The sequence below is a fragment of the Dermacentor silvarum genome, chromosome 9 (assembly GCF_013339745.2).
Source record: "Dermacentor silvarum isolate Dsil-2018 chromosome 9, BIME_Dsil_1.4, whole genome shotgun sequence".
Lineage (NCBI taxonomy): Eukaryota > Metazoa > Arthropoda > Arachnida > Ixodida > Ixodidae > Dermacentor > Dermacentor silvarum.
The window spans coordinates 67,529,852-67,551,129 of NC_051162.1; the positions used below are offsets into that span (position 1 = coordinate 67,529,852).

The window sequence follows — 21,278 nt, forward strand, 5'->3', positions numbered from 1 at the left end:
CACTGCTGCTCCCTAACCGGTGCGCCCACGCCAAAACGGGCAAGCTGGCGCAGTCTCCGTAGGACCTTCCTCTGTGCCGATCTCTTTGAATGATCCAGTGCTTAGGTCATGTCAGAAGAACCATGTCTCATAACAGATGGTGCCACTCTGATTTCTAATCTTCTTCCTTTCCTCGCCTATAAACGCTGCGATTTCGCTTCAAGGGTGAATTCGTTATTACGAAAGCACAATCTTTTAATCTAACTCGACTTAAGATTTAGCCTTTAGTGTCCCTTTATTTCTCGAGGAATGTCTTGAATTCACCAAAAGTAGGCATTTTTTCTGTGTGAGGGGGGGTGGGTGGCGAGGGTGTTACAAGTGAAGTGCCTCTTGTGAATGGATTCGCGTTTCTTGAAACGTTAAACAAAAACTTCAAGAAGGTCTTAAGAAATATTTTATTTTCAGTAGTCAAGATTCCACGAACTGGGAAACTGCCCTCTGCTAGGAATGAAGGGCTGATTGGGTACATCAATTGATTGGAAAGTCGTTACTACAGGATCAAGAACGGGATGGAAGTCATCGGCAAACACTTTTTTCTCTGGAGGCAGCTTCCACCACCAGGGCTTCACTGAAAAAAATAAATGTAGAACACACTTTACGTATAAACAAAATTTTAAATAATGCGAGAGTAATGGTGTTTATTTCTTGTCATTTTAATAATTCCAGTTGACCTTAATGCAGCTTATTTGTTCGATAATCCGGAGCCTGCAAAAACTTCAGTAGCGCTGTTAGCGTGTAGTTTGCATAATTTTTTTTATCTCTCCACATTGTGTGCTTCTGTATGCTGTCGAGTATAATGCACAGAGAGGCAACGCTGGCCTCTTAGGCTTCAGGCTTAACCTCCTGTGTCGTAGCCGTGTCGAAAAAAGCCTAGGCGAGCCATTATTCTGTGGTAAAGCATGACATGTTTCACAACACAGTCCACGTTGCTGTAGTAGCGCACATGCGTTCTTGAACATTTCAGAGTTTGCGGCGACTCCCGAATAGCACCGACTTCATCCAGCACGCTTATCCGCGGCAGGTATTTGCCCAAAACTGTTGCAAATTGTTTCACCATGTCTCTAGCAGAATTGGAAAACGTTCAGAATTTCGTAGCCGATTTTTTATTTGACAGACAAAAGTTTGCTCACCGTTTTCACCGAGGTAATGTTTTACAAACTTATTCAACCACTGTAGAATTCCTCAAGAAGCACTACTGCAGTGCATCGATAGTTCACATTTCCCCACGTCTTTGAGATTTTATTTAACCGACTGTTATGAATGTTACCAGTAGCTACGACTGTTATAACCATATTTCGATGACTTATTATGTTGCACCTGTTCAAATATTGGACATAATCACCTTGAATTTGTCACGTCTGTAGCCCACTGGAAGGACAAGATACCTTCCAATAATTTCATGGTAGGGACGAGGTAAAATGTTTCTACTTTGTAAGTTCTTGACGATGAAATATTTGTACAGGCTCAACGGCTATATTTTTAGAGGCTTGATTACAATTTCGGACAAGGGTGTCGATGTGGACATGGTGGTTCTGTAGTCAATAGCAATGTAGTACGCAAACGACACATGACCACCAGCAAAATTATTGTTGTGTCTTTGGGAGTGACAGTGCGGGAAGCCAGTTTTGTAGATAAAGGGAGCGGTGCGGCGAAGACAACATCGAGAGCGAAACGGTGAGCGCAAAGCGCCGACGACGAAGAAGCTACGCGCGTGAAGTCCGACGCGCCGTTGGAACAAAATGCCGTGAAGAAAGGGATCATTAAGGGACATTTATTATACACTGAATTATCTTAGAATTTAGTCGCTTTATTATATTTACCAAAATAAAAAAAGTTAGACATTTGGTAAATTCATCCCCTTAGCACATATATAAAATTTGCCCGACTCTTGGCCGATCCCCGTGAGTGGGTATGCGCCAAAGATGATAGGGTCATCATCATCATCATCATTAAGGGCTGTACACGATGGTGGACGCACAATTCCTCACAATTCGCTCAGTGGTTTCCAATTGCTAATAAAGCCAACATGGAGGGTCAACCTAGTGAAGTGTCGATCGCGCTACCATTGACTAACCAAGATGTTGCAAAGCCATGAACTTTTGAGAAAATTGACCACACCTGCCTTACAGACACAGATGCGATGGATAATACAGATGTAGAAATGGACCCCCGATCCCTTAAATGCACAAGATCACAGGTAGACAAAAAATCTAGCTCTCTCACCCACTCAAAGGCATGAGTTGGTGAGAGAGACTCCTACTATGTAAGACTTCTTAAAATAGAATGTTTTCGACCAAGCGGTTTGTGCTGCTCTGCTTTCTTCACCATAGGAAGTTTAACAGTTATTAAGTGGAACTGTCGTTCCATACTATTCGCTGCAACACTTTTATTATATCTTGCTTCAAAATATTCTCCAGATATTATTATTTTACAGGAAACTTGGCTTGCTTCTGATAAAAAATTCATCTAAAAAGTTCCCGATGCTTTCGACTGGATCCCCTTTCCCGAGGCGGTGGTTTAGGTTTCTTTCTGTCAGCAAACATGTGCCATAAAGCTACGATAGCACATTAAATAATGTCACCAGAATGTGAGATATTAGTATTGGATATAACGCTTCTTGGTTCCACGCCATTTTCTCTAGTTAACACGTAATTTTCTGCTGGGGTGCAAGATACCCGTTATCTCAATAGCACTCTCGCCCACAGTCAGAAGAACGTCATACTAGTAGGCGACTTTAATTCTCACCAGGTATCGTGGGGTTTCCGAACGGATACTTGTGGTTAACGGCTGCGGGATTAGATTTATCAAATAATTTCTCCTGTTTAAATTCAGGAGTACATATTTTCGTTCGGGGTCATCCCCGTTTTTTCCTAGATCTTACGTTTGTCAGCTCGAGCATTTCAATCACCTCCTGGAACACAGTTAACTTCGATACTAACAGTGATATTCTACCCATAATATTTGAACAGATTATTCAGTCAGCTTGTTTAGATAATCATGAGCGCACTTTTGTAAATGATTCAAAATTTAAAAATGCTTTAAAATCAACCTTAAACGCTCAGGAAGGCATGGAAAGGGATACTAAGGCAATGAGCCTTTGTCCAATACTAAAACAACATAAAAAAGTATCAGTTTGTCGTACAATCTACCAAGCGTAGTTCATACTGACCCTGGTGGAATTCTGATTGTGAGCGATAGTTTAGACGTCAAAAAGCTGCATGGAAAAAGCTTTTATATGACCAATACCCAGTAAATTGAGCTGATTAAACGAATGTAGCTGCTACATTTAAGCGAGCAGTCTCAAAAGCTAAGGACGATTATGATTCGAAACATTGCACATATCTTTCTAAGTATAGTAATAAAAAAGCTCTGTTTAAATTTCTTTCATCCCGTAAAGTTATACCGGCGTCAATGAATACCGATTCAGTCGTTCTATCAACAAAAGAGTTGTCAGAGTCACTTGAGAGAATTGCTATCGGTCTAGCTCAACAATTTACACATAAATTGCCGACAGGACTATCGAAACCTCCCTCAGGAGATGACTTTGTGGAAGTCGTCATTGACAGAGCTTGAAAACATTCTCAGATTATTACCGGCGTCAGCCCCATGTACAGATTTCCGGAATTGCAACACGAATGCTAAAAGTTTTGTTTGATTATGCGCCTCAAGACCTACTAAATATAGTAAACTTTTCTCTAAAGAATTCCTGGATTCCAAGAGAGTGGATAGTAGCTAAAATTATTGCACTTTTGAAGAAAAAAGCAGCTGGACTTAACCTAGACAACCTAAAGCCAATTTCGCTTACTTCCAATGTCGTCAAATTAATAGAAATTATTGTCCATCGGCGTATAACAAGTTCTATGGAGGACGATACAATTCTCAGTCCTTGTTAGATTGGATTTCATCCCGGGCACTCGGTATGGTGCGCCGATGTAGATCTAGAGAACCGCATTAAACTCGCTCGTCGCAAACGAGAGTATGCCGCTTTGGTGACGCTGGATGTAGCAAAAGCATACGACACTGTAGAATACCTTATTCTATTCAATAAACTTGTCTATGAATTTACCAAAGTATATTAGCACATGGATATATGAATTTATGAGAGATAGAGAATTTTATTTTTATAAACACGACATTTCGACGTCTAAATACAAGTAAACAAGAGATATACCAGAGGGTGCCGTTGTTTGACCCATTTTTTTTAAACATTTTGCTGCGCAGGCGGGCCGCAGGCCCAAGCTTCCAGACTCCTACCGGCAGAACCTGGACTGCCTAGCCTCCGGAGCTAGGACAAAATCCCACCGCGTGACTGCAGTGAGATGTCGGGCCGTGGGCCCGAGCTTCCAGATTCCTATCGGCAGAACCTGGACAGCCTAACCTCCTGAGCCAGTACAAGGTCCAACCACGTAAAAACCTGGAGTTTGCTCAAGCGACCAGTACCTTCCGTCGACGACGGTTCGGCGTTCACCTACGCGACCATGTGCCCGAACTGTTGGTGAGCCGCACCCCGCTCTCATTCCACTGTCCTTGTGTATACAGACTACACCTAACAACTATAGCATTAGAATTGCAGTGACTATAATTAATGGGAACTGTACTTGTTATAAGCAGTGTAGAGCGTTTTTTATCCGTTGTTTACGTGTGCGTTTTTGTTTCCGCTATCTATATGTAAATATACATTCTTCCTTTACTTCTGAAATCAAACGCTCTCACCCTTCAATTGAAAAGAAAACATGGATAGCGATATTATTTCTAGTCGCTTTCCATGAAGGAACCGTGAAAATCCGAGAATGACGCAGGTTACAGGTGGTGCTTTTTCCCAACAACCACATCTTTAAGATTGGCCAGAACAAATTAACCTTGTCAGTGTTGTCAGAGAACACATGTACGGGACAGCCAAAAGAAATATCACATGACAAAGGCGACTATAAACTACTTCTAGGCGGTTACTAGGGCGGTTACTACTGTGATATCGCTGATAATTGAAATGCGACCGTGCTTCCGCAAGCATTGGAGCTGTCACTCACTTTAACGTCATCGGAATTTGTTTTTCCGAAGAATGTCCATGCTGGAGTTGTTCTTTTACTTCGTTACTATACTACTAGAACCATCAGGTCTACTAGAACGCATGGTCTAGTAGTAGGTGACATTTTGTGAGTGAGAAGCAAGATAATAGGGCCTCATAAAGAAATATTGCTGTTAGTGGTGGCCAAGTGTGTGGGAGTTAGAGCAGTTATGTTTTCTTGCGGTGTTTTTGTTTTGGCGCTCTGCCACTTGCTTCAGGTGGCATTTTAAACTTTGTGCCAGGCCTTTGAAAAAGCGGCCACAGCTACTCAGCTATGAACACCCCGTCGAGCAGTCATTGAGTAGTCATACCATGTGTCGAGAACGAATAGGCTTCACTTGTTGCTTGGATACCTGAATCTGAGCGAACTAGTAAACTTGCTTTCAGATGTAATTCTAGCTTTTTTACATCTGTTTATGAGCGTAATGAACATTTTTTTGACGTATTGTAATTCAGAACTGGATTTGACAAAGCTACAAAGGAACAACTCTGTGCTGCAGCAATCACTTAAGGTTTTGAAGTAAATGACTCATAAATAATGCCAACAAGACAGAAGTTCACATAGAGATAAATGCTTGAAGTGATCAAGAATTGTCGAACAAGGAATGTCGCTGGAGCCAACATTTCGGTAAGGCGACTTGAAGGCGACAAATCCAATATATAGATGATGTTTCCAGAGATATTGCTTCGAGATTTCTTGATCACTTCTAGCTTTAATCTTCATGTGCCCTTCTGCCTTGCTGGCATCATTTATGAGTCATTTACTTCAAAACCACGAGTGAAAGTCTTTCATATGACACCTTGAGCAGTCAGACCTGTGCATGATGTAGCTCAAGGATGCTCGACCATCAGTGATCGTCTTGAACACGTATGCTACCATAGGTCCCTCAGCTACAGTCTACTAATGGTAAGCTGAATCTCTGGCCTAACTTCCTTTGTCTACGTATTCTGAAATTAAGTGATTACGCACACTTCCTTCCAACGTAATGTTGCTCACTCTACATTTGGCTAACTGAGAGTAGCGTTGCGAGGAAGTCATTTGGCTGATTGTTGTTGTCAGCCACCTCTAATTTCAGGGCGCACATATAAAGAAGAGAACTCATATTTTTCCCAAAAATGAAATGTTTTTAAACTCCGAATTTGCAAGCAACGTAGATAAAGGCGCTGTTGCATTGAGATAAAACAACTTTTCACTAGCGCCCAGGACCACGAGACATTCAAGCTCCTATGCGAACTGTGAATAACTTGTGTTGAATGCTATCAAAAGCATCAGTCGATCTTACAAGCACTGATGTCTCGAGACGGCGGAAATGTTTCGCGGAAATTATTTACTACTGCATATACTGCTGGTTGCATCAATGATAGTAATGAACAAAATTTAGTGCTAAGACTGTTTATGCACTTTGTCTTAGCGCTTAGTTTTGCTTGTTGTATGAATGAGTCTACAGTAGAAAAAATCTGTCCACGCAGCACTAATGGACGCTTTTATCATGTTAGAGAATTGCCAGGATGAATATTTAGAGGAGAATAAAACGATTATAGAGACAACCAAAAATGAAACGGAAAAGTTGGAGTAAGAGTCTCCAATTCATTCGTTTTAACAACCACCTTCACGAGTTCATCTGTCTTCCCGTATCGTATATACATGCATCGTGGGTCCACCTGAGACTTTAGGCCTGCTTGAAAGCACTGACTTCACGGTGAGACAGGGAAAGCGCAAGTGGGCTATTTAAAAATTTTGTGAGGTCTCCAAGTTAAAGCAATTTAAAAGCATCACGATTTGGTAGAGCAATAAGGAAGTCAGACGGATGTTCATGCACACTGCCTGCACATGTCTGCATAGTGTTTGCATGAACGAGTTTTGTATTTATTGTAAAATATTGTTATAATTTTATATTCAGCATCGCTATTCTGAAAGAATGTGGCTATTCCAGTTGAGCAAAAACATAACAAATGAAAGTGAATTTTCCTACCACTTCCACTTGGGATACTTTCCGGAAAACATTTATGAGCATTTATATGGACCATGGAAGTGAAGAAAGGGCGCATTTTAAGCAGAGTCGAGCAGCCACTACTGTGATTGGCGCATAGCGCGATTACGAACCAAGTGAGCCTAATAACTGATCACCAAGATGCCTTGTGATGTCATTAGAATACCTCATTTAATGATGAAAAGGATGCGCATTATTATATTAGCAGTGTACATATTGACATAAGTAGACTACTATCTACTCTAAATGCCATCTAGCATTGAGAGTAGTTTCAATAAATAAATAAGCACGCGTATCAATATTACGACCAATTACGGGGTGTTCTCTTTTTAAGTTTTACGGAATTTTTAGAAATTGCCTGTGGTAGGCAGCATAATTCTTACTATTAAGCTGAGTTATTCGATGAGGTGGTCATTAGTAGCACGACAAATCGAAACACATATTCCAGTAATTAACCAAATCACTAATTAACTTCTTAGTTGAATACTTTAGGACACATATTGCAATTCACGAATTGTAGCCGGTGTGCTTGGGAGGCGTATCCGACTTAGAATAAATTTCCCGAATGACATCAGTATGGAGATATGCGCCATCAAACTCTCCGTAAAAATGCACTGTTGTTCTGCTTACTTTTTTTACTAAAATGCTGTTTTATACATTGAAGCACAAAAGTAACTGGAACGCCCATGTAATTTGTCCCACAATTAGGGAAATAATATCTAGAAACGGGTATCACCCTGGAAATTAATTTCAAGTGGATGCGTCTTGCAAACTCACCGGTTACAATTTGTAAATTGCAATATATGTCGTAACGTGAATAAATAAGAAGTTATGTAGTCAATTTTTGGTAATTAGTTGAATATCAATTTCTCACGCTACTAATGTCCGCCTCCTTGAATAACCCAGCTCAACAATAAGAATGATGCTACCTGCCACAGGCGATCTTTAAAAATTCTGTAAAACTTACAAATGAACCCCCAGTATACAGGAGTCTTGCGAGAAAATAAGTTTTCTTCATCACATATTCAGTCATATTGATCACCATATCAACATATTCAAAAGTTGGTTTCAAGTTCTTGGGATAGTTCTGTCGCACAGCGCATACTACGAATAATTTTTAATGGGTCACTTACCTCTGCATCTCTTTGTGAGGAGATCGTAGATGTACACTCTTTTTTTCCACTCACCACAGCCAGTGAAGACCGTGAGATCGTGGGTTTTTCCAAAAATGTCCCGACGCGAAGACGGCCAATTCTTCTCACAGAGATTCAAATGAAGCAGCCAGTAACGGCAGCCGAGAATCCTGACAGGAGGTCTTCTATTAGGAACTGCAGGCACCAGAAATGAGACGCTCTATTAATTTACCGCGAATATTGCATGAACAATTCAAGCTTCTTGCAGTAATTGAGTATTAATTAGAAATAATAGAAGCAGCGAGCAAGACATGTACTCGGCGGAAGTGAAGTGACTGGCAAGTTGGATAAAGTTTCTTGTGGAAAAAAAAACAGGGGTTCGTTATGTCTTCGATGCATTCTGGGCATGTGAGCACAAAGAAGGTTACAGAAGTTATGTCATGACTGCGCCTATAAACAAAATGAACGTCAACCGATTTACACAAACCTCCACCTTGCTGAAAGACTGTGATGTGAGCGAGAGCACACGGCGGACAGAAAAGGCAATGACGAGAGGAAAATGTGAGAAATGAGAATGCAATTACCATCGTGAGGGTCATGTGCTTCGAAAACCCAAAGCAGAGAAACAGTTGTGAGACTATTACACTCAGAGTTCCTTAAAGTAACAATAACCGTGTTCACAAAAGATTAGCAGAAAGTTTTGCGGAAATTCTTAACAGCTTCAATCTCTCTTTCTGAATGCCTCGAGTATTCTGGAGCGTTCTTGTGATAGCGAGTTTGGAATATCTCGCGTTGGCTTCCGCGTTAGGCTCAGCACAGGCGCTGTTGCCTTCTCTTCGCCCGTACGTTTTCGTTTTCAGCCCACGTCAAGCCTAACCACCCGACCCAAGAAATACTTGCTGGATTAGGCTTTCACTGTTGAAGTCACGTCACAGTGAGATGAGACCGAGCACTGTGCCATTGACGACAACGCAGACATACTTACACACTCTAAAAGAATAAATTGTGGGGGTTCACATCCTAATACCATGTTATCAGTATGAAGCTGCTGTAGTGAAAGACTATGAAATTATTTCCACCATGTGAGCTTCTTTAACGTGCACTTACATGTGTTCTTGAATTTCATCTCTGCCGACATGCGGCTGCCATGACTGAGATCGAACCTGATACCTCGAGCTCAGCGACACGATGCCATAGACAGTAAGTTACCCCGGTATTCGCATGCCCAGCCCACAAGCTTGCATCGCATTGAGCTTGATGTACTGAATATCCTGCAAATATATCTAATTGATAGTTTATTCCTTCAGCAACACTATAGCCGGTTGATCACCATTAAGTGTGAAGTTTATGGACACAAATTCATCACTCTTGACCATTCACTAACTGAAAAAATTCTTTTTTCAGTTAGTGAATGGCCACTACCGTATTGATACCTCACACATTTTAACACCTGTAACTGGTTATGCTACCCGTCATAAACATTCCCAAGCAGTAGCCCCGTTAACGACGCATAACAACTGCTTCAAATACTCTTATTTTCCAAGAACAATAGTTGATTGGAATAAACTTCCTGACGAAGTCGTTACACTAAATTCTTTATCCCTTTTTCAGGCCCGCCTGCATTCTTGACTCTGTCGCACATAATTTACTTGCTTCTTTTTTCTTGCATTCTGTCCTTTTATTTGCTTCTTTTTGCTTGCATTTTGTCCTTTTGTCGTGTTGAATTCAAGCGTCGGCAAGATTGCTTGTAATATATGTTTGTATGAGTGTACTTGTATGTTCCCACCCTGCTAAGATCTTGTAAAAGATCGCAGTATCTATAAATGAAAATAAATAAAAAACACGCGTGAAGATGGAGGGCATGCGGTTAGCGTTGACAAAAAATATGAAAAAAATGTCCTTGAATGTTCCTAATTTAAGGTACAATAGCAATACGATTCTAGAAACCAAGTAGAACGCCACTACCACTGCGGCCCTTCACATTACAGGCATTAGTGCTTCTAGGGTTAGTAAAATATGTTCACATACCTCGCGGACATGCTATCTCGCATTCTTCTCTAGTAGAAAAGCTGTTCGGCTGCTTATAACAGACAAAGCCCTGTTCACATTGGTTAGCATTTGGTATAAAGCTCCACAGCAGCAGCAAGTTGTTGCATCCCTCTATCACAGGAGGTCGAAGACACCGTCCACTTCTAGGCACAGCCTCTGTGAAGTAAAATATTAACAAGATGGCGTCCAATTAAAGCAAAAAGTACAGTTAAAGAAACAAAAAAAACTTCAGGTAAATACAAAAAAAAACATTCGGCACACATAGTATTCTGGTATAAAGGAGGCAAGAGTTTTCTTTGTAAGGCATAATTAGGTATTTAAAGGTATTGAAGCATTAAGAAAGCACTCTTTGGGAGCTACCAAATAAATATGTATTCCTGCTAACGTGCGCTGGACCCGCAGGTGTCTGTCAAGTTCAAAATACCGTGTGTACGTAAATAAATTAGTTTAGCCCTAACGAACCTGTTTTATGTATCCTTCACTGCAAAATAATATCATCGCTTGCTTCTTTGCGCAATTGGTGCTAGCCGTGTCTCACAATTTTAGGCCGCACATACGCACAACTATGATGCTAACGTACACGGAGAAATACTCAAATGTACACGTCGACGAACACCAAATTAGTTTACTTATTTGAGTAGTTATTCAAAGAATGAAAAACGAATGACACGACTGACCGAGATACAAGAAAACCCTACATTGTGAAATACAAAATTGTGTAAAGAACAAAGGCTGATGCACACAAACAGACCAGGGGCGGTTTTCTCGGTCGAACACCGTGGCAGATATTTCCTCTTTCCGGAGATTTCATCTGACTGGGCACTGTGCTTGTCAGAGTATGCAGCCGACAGTGTCTGTGGCGCTATGCCAAAACAGAATATGCGGAATTTTTATAGGTAAAGAAAGAAGATCATACAGTAGCTCAGCAATGATAAAAACCCATACAAGCAACGTGACAAGTGATTGCTAAGAATGAAATGTTTATGAAAAAGTGAAACTGATGGCTGGGTAACACGTGTTGGCGCCTTTTCTTTTGATGTGGAATCCACCGATAATTTCGCGCGGTGTCTGATTACAATGCATAGCTACAATGGTTGTGATGTGAACATCAGGTTCACAGCCGCATGCAGTGCAGTGTTGTGATAAATGGGAATCAACAGAGGCGGTTGATGAACATTTGTACTTGCTTAGGCGCCAGCTAAAACATCGAGCACTTTGGCCCACACAAGTCTTGCCACATGTTGAGTGGACGTGGTACACGATTCGTGTACTACATGAAAGAAATTAAGTTACATGCCAAAAGAACTTCTTCTTGGGCAAGTTGGTGCTGATATTTCCTAGGTGAACTTGTCTGTGGCGCGAAATGCATTTTGTGAAAAGGGGACAGAAGTGAAGAGACAGTGAAGCGCCAAACTACCAACTGTTTAATGACAGCGTCAGAGCATACAGAAACAAAGTTAACTTCCGCGCGTGCGCAGAGAGCCAAGGTATGACATGGAACTACATGGTCATGATAACATTGCATGATAACATTGCATTGATATTAATGCATTTCGCGCCACAGACAAGTTCACCTAGGAAATAAGTTACATGCTTCACGGCATATTCAGTGCTTTGCCCTTCTTTGACTCTTTGCCTAAATTTGGTATTCTTGAACATAAGTCGGAATGTTTGTTAGGCGTCAAAAAGGTGACTGGCATTAGTAACAAGAGAACAACTGCATATATTGGGAAGAAGATGATGACGCTGGTCGACGAATAACTTGAGTAGATTTACGTGAGTAGATCTACGTGAGTAGATCGAAGCGAAAGGAAGAAGGGGAAAAGTGCGCTCAAATCCACGCCGTGAAAGTGGTTAGCCAGCGAAGCAGGGGTGTCACCTGATCCGTTAGACCAGTGTGACGTGGCATTGAACTGTGTCATACCGATCCTGAACTCGGCGTCGTTCTGCATATTGAGGTTGCTGCTCCTTTCGTCACTCAGCCTGCTCGCGCGGCTCTTCAGGCATCCTAACTGTGCGTAGCTTGCTTTCAGCAGGAACCACTGCGCCCTGCCTAGCCTGAGCACGACACCGTTCTGCATATTAACGTTGCTGTTCGCGCCCCCGCTTATCGAGTTCACGCTGCTCTTCGGGAGTCCAAACTATGCCTGGCCTTTCCATAGAGCTATCACAACACAAATGAAATCAGTGCCTAGGCGGGTTGCTGTTTCACATATGAAAGTGTAGTGAAGTCTCTCCCTGCTTCGTATACTACAATTGCTGCTTCATGGAAACTGCAGTTTATGCAACCGTAATCTTTACCGGGAAACGCTTGCGGAGAAAGCTATGCGCGAAGGCTAGCTCTCAGATTTCTTTTTTGAAGCGAAGATTGTATACGATAGCCTGCGCCGGAGATGTAACCCTAAAAAACCAGCTGCTATCAGAGCTGCACAGTGGTCGGCACGCGCTCGTGCCACTGTTCCCGTGTTCGTCGCCGTCGTCTGCTTCTACAGCTGGCTATGTTGCGGCTAATCATTCCAGCGTATAATTTCACTTCTCTCTCGTCGTAATGGGGTGGCCGCCTTTCCGGGGGTGTGAGCCATTGCGGAATCAGCGTATGAGCCATTTATCCTCTTACGCAACAGACAGAGTCAATTTTGAAGAAGTTTCATGAGAATCCATCCAGAGTGAACGCGCTCGGGAAAGGGCTCATCGTCGAAGTGCCGATTCTAGCTTGAGGGCTTCCGAATCCCAACCGAAATTTCGGAAGTGCCGCGGACCCCGAGTTTCGTGAGCGCGATGTTGAGGCCAAACGTCAGTATGTGGTACTCTCCAGTGCAATTCGTTCGCAGAAACACCGAAGAAGCACACGACAAGCTTCGCTTACTCCCATTTCCTCGACAGGGGAAGGGCTCCTAATTTTTTACAAGCCAAGCTTGTCTATGTCTAGCCTGAACGTCCGTGTCTGTTGGCAGAAGCTATCATCAGCAATGGCTCGAGCATCGTCGTCTTCTTCCACAGCTGGCTGCGTTGCGGCTAACGGACGGACGGACGGACGGACAAGAAACTTTATTTGATCCTAAGGGACTACTTTGACGTAGTCGCGGGCCGCACACGCGCCGGGAGCGAAAGACCGTGATCTTCAGCCCTGTCGCAGGCCTTTGGACAGCCCGAAGTTGGACTTGAAGCTCGTCGCTACCGACGGCTTCTTCCCAGTCTTCTTGCCTGTTAAAATGCGAGTTTGATTTTGAAGAATCATAAGCGCGAATGGCGGGCGGATGCTGCTAACGACGCCACCGAGCAAAGTCGAGACATCGAACGCAAGCGTTTGAGGTTCGACAACAACTTGTCACTCTTCAGTGTGATCCGCTCCGACGAACGGCGACACAATGCTTTAGAAGCGTTGAATGAAGATTACGCTACTAGTGGAGAAGACCTTGGTGAATTTAGAGTTTGCGGTACGTGTGAGGAATCTTTGATCCCCCCAAAAAACTGCCTGCGTTCACCACTGCAAACGGGTACGTTTACCATTCATTTGTTGGGATGCTGATAAGCTTAGCTTATCATCCACCTTCACGGAGTGGAAGGGCCGACGAATTTTTTCTGTCCCCCGCGTGGCCGGCGCCGTCGCTGCCGCGGATGTGCGGAGGCGAGCGCCATCTTCTGGTGCTGCAACGAACCCAGCGGCGTATGCGGCGCATGCCTTCCGCCGGGATTGGTTGAATTGTCTGTTGACGGAGATGAAGAAATCCCCGGATCCTAGTCATGTACAGCTGCGCTGTAATACGAAGAAGACACGTGAAGTGCGAAGCAGCCGGACGAAAGTAGAAAAGCGAGGAAAGGCAGAAGAGCTGGAAGTGATGACACGGGCATGAACTGGTCCAGTAACTTCACCAGCTGTGCTTTGGCGAAGTGACCGGGATTCATACGGGACTCGAACCAGAGAGGGAACGTCTCACACGTGGCCAGCGACAGCTCTAACGCCTGAGTATCGGTTATGGTGCTGTGGAAATTCTCCACGGCCTCGCTCCAGGTCCATGAAGCTGTCACGTGCCAACGAGGAGTGCCATAGAGCAAACCACCTGGTCACGTGAGTGAACCGGCGCACTACCGACTACGACCACGTCCTATGCCATGTGAGTCACGGGCGCACTGTCGCCACAGCGGGAACCAACGCCGCCAAGCGACTGCCACAGAGGCTGACGTCGTCACGTCCAAGCTACAACAAACGCGCCTTCTGCCACGTCGGACCGGCTCCTACCACATCATGACCGTCAAGCTGTTTGTCCTTTACGCAGTTAGAAACTGAGACACCATAGTTTAACTGTTGGCTTGTTGTGTCCGAGCAGGTAGGTTATAGATTTCGGTTGTGTTTACACAGTTATTGATTGCAGTACTCCTTTGTCTTTGTTTTTTTACTCGTTTTTTGTGATAAATGATTTTCGATCATGTCCACGTGGTTTGCTCCCTGTCTATGAAACTCCGAAATTCTTGACACTGCAGACATACGGGTGCAAGTTGCAAACACAAAATAAACACTTATATTTATTGAACAATAAAAAGACAACCCTAAACATATATTAAGGCTTCTTGGTGGGCTAGTTGGTTCTGATTCATCGTGAACGAATAATAGCGTGAAAATACAAGTACAAGAAGGCCTGGTACATGCACACAGGCGCTGTCTATGTTGCCTTCTTGACCTTGTATTTTTCTGCTATTAGTCGTTCACTGTTTCACTGAGACCAAGTGTAAGCGGCGAAGTGCAATGTATAGGGTTAGTCGTAGCAATTTTTAATGTCACTTTTCTGTTGCTGTGCACATAAATTTGTCTTACCGTCGCATCACTGGCTTAATAGCGCTGAATTCAAAGGCAAAAGTCAAGGCGTTTCGTTGATAGCACAATGAGTGCCACCTACTACAGGGAATGCTCAATGACGTGATAAGTGCGTGGATGCATTTGGCACTGTGGTGTTGAAAATGAATTTACTCATTTTATTCGTTATTTTTCTTAGTGGACAGCATCCGGCGAACAAGATGTTATTGCAGGCTTACAGTCTGTGTCACTTGCTTCTATTTTTCAGTTCTCAAACCTTGTACGTAATAGAAAAAATATAGTGAAAGAAAATGAAAATTAAATGGAGTATGCACAGCCAATGTGTGCTTCTGATTGTTCTGCTAAAGCGCTGTTTGCGCGCCACTCTTCTCATAACAATTGCACCTGTTCATGCCATGTGGTATACACAAAGGTAGCCGACAACTGTGAGCCCATAGAGTGGATGGCTTGGCGCGGGTTTTTTTAGGGGGATGGACTGCTTTCTCTCGCTTTACGTGTGTTGTTGCAGCAATCGGTGCCTTAGCAACCGAACAATGAGTCCAAAGCGACAAGGTTCTTGCCGCTCTAGAAAAATGCGGTCGCTTCGATCATGCAGAAATTGAGAAAGCGTTTTTTTTTTGAAGTTGGCGCAGCTCATGTGCCTGGGATTGGCTCCACTTGCTTCAATCATACACGGCACTGCGACAACTCTGAAGTTCCTTACAAATTGTTCCGGTATACTGGCACTCCAGTGCTTTCGGAAAGATCTACCCAGAAAAAACAGAAGAAATCCTAAAATAGGAGAAAGATGCTAACACATTTTTCGTATCAGCACTGTTTAGCCTCTTGTTCTGTGTCAGAGTGTGCACACCTGCAGCTCACACCAGTCAGAGGAACGCTTACGATGTTTGCATAAAACAATAACGCAACACTCATCTAACGAGGACTTTCAACGGTAATATTATCAGCATTCAAGCAATGCAATATAGCGACACAGCCTACTTATAAGGTCACGTTTATTTAAGAACTATACCGGTTAATCTGATGCTTCCGTTGCTTCGGCTATATGCGACATAGTCCGGTATCGGACAACGTGTGAGGACCATGAGATGACGACGAGTGTATGACAGCGGCCTGACGACGGCAGTATCACGGAACCTGTACGGCGACGACGGAATGGCAGCCGATACGGAATAGCGGTTGCCTGACAGCGACACCATGACGACGATGACGCGACAACCATGGCGCAAATGCGACTGAATGACGACATCAGGATTGCGCCTGAATGACGAAGAAGAATTGACGTCCATGGAATCACGAAGGGCGGTATGACAACGTCATGACGACAATGCGATGACGTTGCTGAACTGATGGCGATGGTAATACGACAGTGCTAGGAGGGCGGCATGGCATAGAATAAAATCTATCGCTTAGAATAACAAGGCATGAGGCTCGCGAATGTACTGTAAGCATTTTGACCACGAGTACGGTTGACGTTTCGGCGAATTGACCGGCCACATGCCATCTTTGAGTGTTGTATTGCTGTGTGCTATACAACTGAGTGTATCGTGTCAGGGCTGGCCTTCAGTATTTAAAATGAAATGTATGTTTCTGTACATGTATGAAATAGTACTTTGCCCTCGCTCTCCTTTTCGCTGATCAATCCGTGCTTTTTATAGTTCGAATATGCCTCTAATATTTTAGCTATATTATTATTTTGAGATTGGTGCCTCTCAAGACGAAGTGGTTTTTAAATATTTATTTTATTTCGATATAAAAAGAACATCGTTCCGCTCTTTCTGGTGGTAGTCCAGGCATCTTTTTTGGTTTTCTTCTCTGTGATTGTCCCACGAATGTTAATGCATTGTAAATAAGGCCACATGAAGGGTAAAATGCGGGATCTAAGCACCGTTGAAAGAAGAACCAACATTGCCACTGTGTTAGGCCCTCGGCAGCATTTGTTGCAAGACTGCCGTGTGCTTGCGTTGTAGTGCACGCTAAAGAACCCCAGGTGGTCAAAATTAATCCGGAGCCCTCCAATATGGCGTGCCTCATAAGCAGAACTGGTTTTGGCAAGTAAAATCCCAGAAAGAAGAATGTTGCAAGACGAAAATAGTAGGTATGACCGATTTCCAAGTATTAAGGGGGTCCGATCTCTGGGTTATCAAGCTTGACTTCTTATGGCAACACAAAGGGTTCGTTGAAGGAGAGATACTTGAAGTGCTCAACAGTGTGCGAACGAGGGGATCGTCAGACTGGAGCCGACGTTCCCTTATGGAGACTTGTTTTTGAGCTGACCAAGACAAGTTAACTTGTGGAAACGTTGGCTTCAGACGGAAGCTTTCCTTGTTTAAGGGAAGCACAAGAAAATTTAGTACTGGAGGCACTAAATTTAATTTTAGGTACTGAACTCCCACGGCGCCGCAGCCCGTGCCTCTTGGACAGCGACGATTACTTTTCCTCGTCGCGAGTTACGGGACGGGGTCGCACCCAGCACCTCCACCACTTGCAAAGGCGTTTATTAGGCACCAGCCTTTTGGACCGACCGTTAGTTCAGGTCCCGAGCTCTCAGCATGAGCGGCGTTTCTCGAGGAGAGCGCAGGACTGATCCAGCTACAAAACCAATATTTGCACTGCTGTTCTGCCTCGCATATTGCAGCAACTTGTCATTTACAGAATAAACGTAAACAAATTGGTTATTATAGTAAGTATGCATACTGCAGGGTTGTGTGATTCACGCATTCTTAATATATTGATACTTTATGCTAGGTAGAATTTTGAAAATGCACCAGAAATTACACACAACGGTCCCAAGAAGCCACCACACAAGCATACAGAAAGCACCAGGCGACCGCACCAAACACACAACGACGAACTCCCAAGAATACCACGGAAGGACACTAAACACACCACACTGGGCTCACCGTAAACACCAGGACAGGCACACAAAACACACTACACCAGGCACACCAGACACACAAGACCCGTGTCTGAAAAACCACTCTGGCGTAAACGATAAAAAACACCAGACACGGTCTGGTGTATTTTTCAACTGGGAACGTCAGCGAAGAGCCGTGGACCCAGAGTTGAGGGGCCGCGATGTTGAAGCCAAATGCCAGGGAAGAGCCACCGACACCGAGTTGCGGCAGCGCGATGTTGAGGACAAAAGTCAGCGTCGTGAAGCCCTCCAGGAACCCGACGACAGTGGTGCACGCCTCGGCAACGCTAGCGTCAACTTCCCCGGTGTGACGGACAGGCTTCAACACGAGTTTCTCAACCGTAACTTCGGAGCCAGCTGCAGTGCGTGTGACTGGTTGTGGTTCCAGCACAATGGGGTACTCGTCAGTGCAATTCGTTTGCAGGAACACCGAAGAAACCCACGACCAGCTTCGCTGACCCCCATTTCCTCGACAGAAGAAGGGCTCCTAATTTTTTACAAGCGAAGCTTGTCTATGTCTAGCCTGAACGTCCGTGTCTGTTACCAGAAACTATCATGCGACTCAGGCGGACGAAAGTAGGAAAGCGAGGAAAGGCATATCAGCTGGAAGTGAGGACGTGGGCATGAATTGGTGCAGTAACATCGGCAGTTGTGCTTCGGCGAAGTGACCGGGATTCATCAGGAACCCGGACCAGAGAGGGGACATCTCACACATGGCCAGCGACAGCTCTAACTCCTGAGTGCCGGTTATGGTGCCGTGGCAGTTCTCCACGGCCTCGGTCCAGCCCCGTGAAGCTGTCATGTGCCAACGTGGAACGCCATAGAGCAAACCACCAGGTCACGTTAGCGAACCGGTGCACTACCGACTACGAACACGTCCTATGCCATGTGAGTCACCGGTGCACTGTCGCCACAGCGGGAACCTGCCTAGCCAAGCGACAATGACGAGGGCTGACGTCTGCGTCACGTCCGAGCTCAAACGGACGCGTATTGTGCCACGTCGGACCGGCTCCCGCCACATCATGGCCCTTTACCCAGTTAAAATCTGAGACACCAAAGTTTAACTGTTGGCTTGTGTCCGAGCAGGTAGGATATAAATTTCGGATGTGTTCGCAGAGTTATTGAGTGCGGTATTTATTTGTAGTTGTTTTCCTAATCGTTTCTTGTTGCAAGTGCTTTTCGATCATGTTGATGTTATCTGCTGTCTGTCTATGAAGCTCTGAAATTTTTGACACTACAGACATAAGGCTGCAAGTTGCAAGCAGAAAATAAACACTGATATTTGATGAACAATAAGAAAACAGCCCTAAACGAATATTAAGGCTTTTTGGTGGGCTAGTTGGTTCTGATTCATAGTGAACGAATAATAGCATGAAAAGACAAATGCGAGAACGCCTGGTACACGTAGGCGCTGTGTACGTCGCCTTCTCGTCTTTGTCTTTTTCCCGCTATTAGTCCTTCACTATGTTCACTAAGTGATGATGATTGTTGGAGTTTTTGGCGCAAGGGCCAGATGCGGCCAAAGAGCGCCAAGGCGATGATAATGACGTGTCAGTGGTACATGAATGGCGAATTAGAAGGTGTGGATAAAACAGATGTGGCATGGCTGTAAAGAGGCCTAAAAGAGTCGCTGTAAAATGCGTAAAATCTATAGGTACTAAGAATATGGCAATGACTAATAAAGTGTGCTATGGATACGAGGGATGCATTGTGAAAGATTGATGATATACTAAGATATGTCAGAGGCTAAAGGTTTCAAAAACACTAATGCCTTAACAGAGCCCTTGAGATGTAAGGGCCTGGAGGCATGTGCTATACTGAGCTATTATCACAGTGGCATCCTCTTGAGAGAGGATGCATTACGTATTTCTTGGGCTGATAACATGCAAGACAACATCATTCAAAAAAGCGAGGACTGCTTTGGTAGTGAAAAGCGGTTCTTTGCCAAGAAACATAGCAGGATGAAGAGGGATAGAACAGCGGTATGCCAGAGGAAAATGTTTCTTCCTCTCTCTCTCGGCTTCCCTACATTCCAGGAGGACGTGAAGAATGGTGAGCCTCTCGCCACATCTACCACAGGTTGGAGGATCATTACCATTCAATAGAAAATTGTGGGTACCATATGTGTGTCCTATTCTGAGGCGACAGAATAGGACATCAGTTCGCCGTGTTTTTGATGCAGAGGGCCAGAAACCTAACTGTGGCTTAATCAAGTGAAGCTTATTATTTGTTTGCGCATCCCACAAGCGTTGCCAGTAGCTTCGCAGTTTCTTCCGCAAGAAAGGTTTCAAATCTGTTACAGGGACAGCAGCGGTAGGATTAATAGCGTGCGATGTTATTGATGTGGCCATTTGATCGGCAAGAACATTACCCTCGATGTCTCTATGCCCAGGCACCCAGCATATTATGATTTGTTGTTTAGATGCATAAACAGAGCAGATCAGTGAGTAGAGGTTCATAATTACAGGGTGTTTATGTTTTTGCGGCATCGTTAACGCTTTAACAACGCTTAAAGAGTCGGTAAATATTACAGCCTTTTGGAGTTTCAATCTATCAATGTGTTTCACCGCCGATAGTACTGCATAGGCCTCTGCCGTAAAGATGCTTGTGTGGGGATAAAGTACATCGGATTCCAAGAAAGACGGACCGACTGCCGCATAGGAAACGCCAGCATATGACTTTGATGCGTCTGTGTAAAATTCAGGGCAAGAGTATTTTGACTTTAGTTCTAAAAAGTGCATTTGAATGTGTGCATCTGGCGCGTGTTTTGTGACTTCAATAAACGATGTGTCACATTCAACCAGCTGCCACTGCCACGGCGGTAGCAGCTTCGCTGGAGGCATTAGGCAATGTTCAAGTAGTGCAGCACCCATTTCTTCACTGAGCTTTCTCACGCGTAGCGAGAAGGGCTGCTTCGCTGTTGGTCGATTATTAAATAGTGTGGCAGATGTGGTATCGTTTATGGTAAAATAGGTAGGATGTGTACGGTTTGAATTTATTTTAAGGAAATATGTAAAGCTGGCATAAGTCCTCTGAAGGTGGAGCGACCACACGTTCGCTTCCACATAAAGGCTTTGTACGGGGCTTGTCCTGAAGGCCCCAGTCGCGAGGCGGATTCCTAAATGGTGAACAGGATCCAACATTTTTAAAGCGCTGGGTGCAGCAGACTGGTAAACTATCGCCCCGTAGTCAAGTCGTGAGACGACAAGGCACCTTTACAAGTTCAAAACGCATTTCCTGTCACTGCCCCATGTTGTACGCGACAGCAGCT

At 44.1% G+C, this 21,278-nt stretch overlaps 1 protein-coding gene across 2 annotated transcripts in view; it reads right to left on the bottom strand.

Moving 5' to 3' along the window:
• Window positions 1–430: 430 nt before the first annotated feature.
• The window catches only part of LOC119465289 (uncharacterized), a 37,218-nt gene continuing 16,370 nt past the window's right edge, over window positions 431–21,278 (bottom strand). The window contains exons 1-4 of one of the 2 annotated variants that reach the window (XM_049655690.1): window positions 14,676–14,730; window positions 10,257–10,433; window positions 8,229–8,423; window positions 431–607 (exon numbers count right to left, since the gene is read on the bottom strand). In XM_049655690.1, the coding sequence (XP_049511647.1) occupies window positions 441–607; window positions 8,229–8,423; window positions 10,257–10,433; window positions 14,676–14,706 (570 nt within the window). In that variant the 5' untranslated portion in view covers window positions 14,707–14,730 and the 3' untranslated portion in view covers window positions 431–440. Of the gene's footprint in view, window positions 608–8,228; window positions 8,424–10,256; window positions 10,434–14,675; window positions 14,731–21,278 lie in introns of those variants that run through there. The other variant, XM_037726084.2, reaches the window with a different exon arrangement.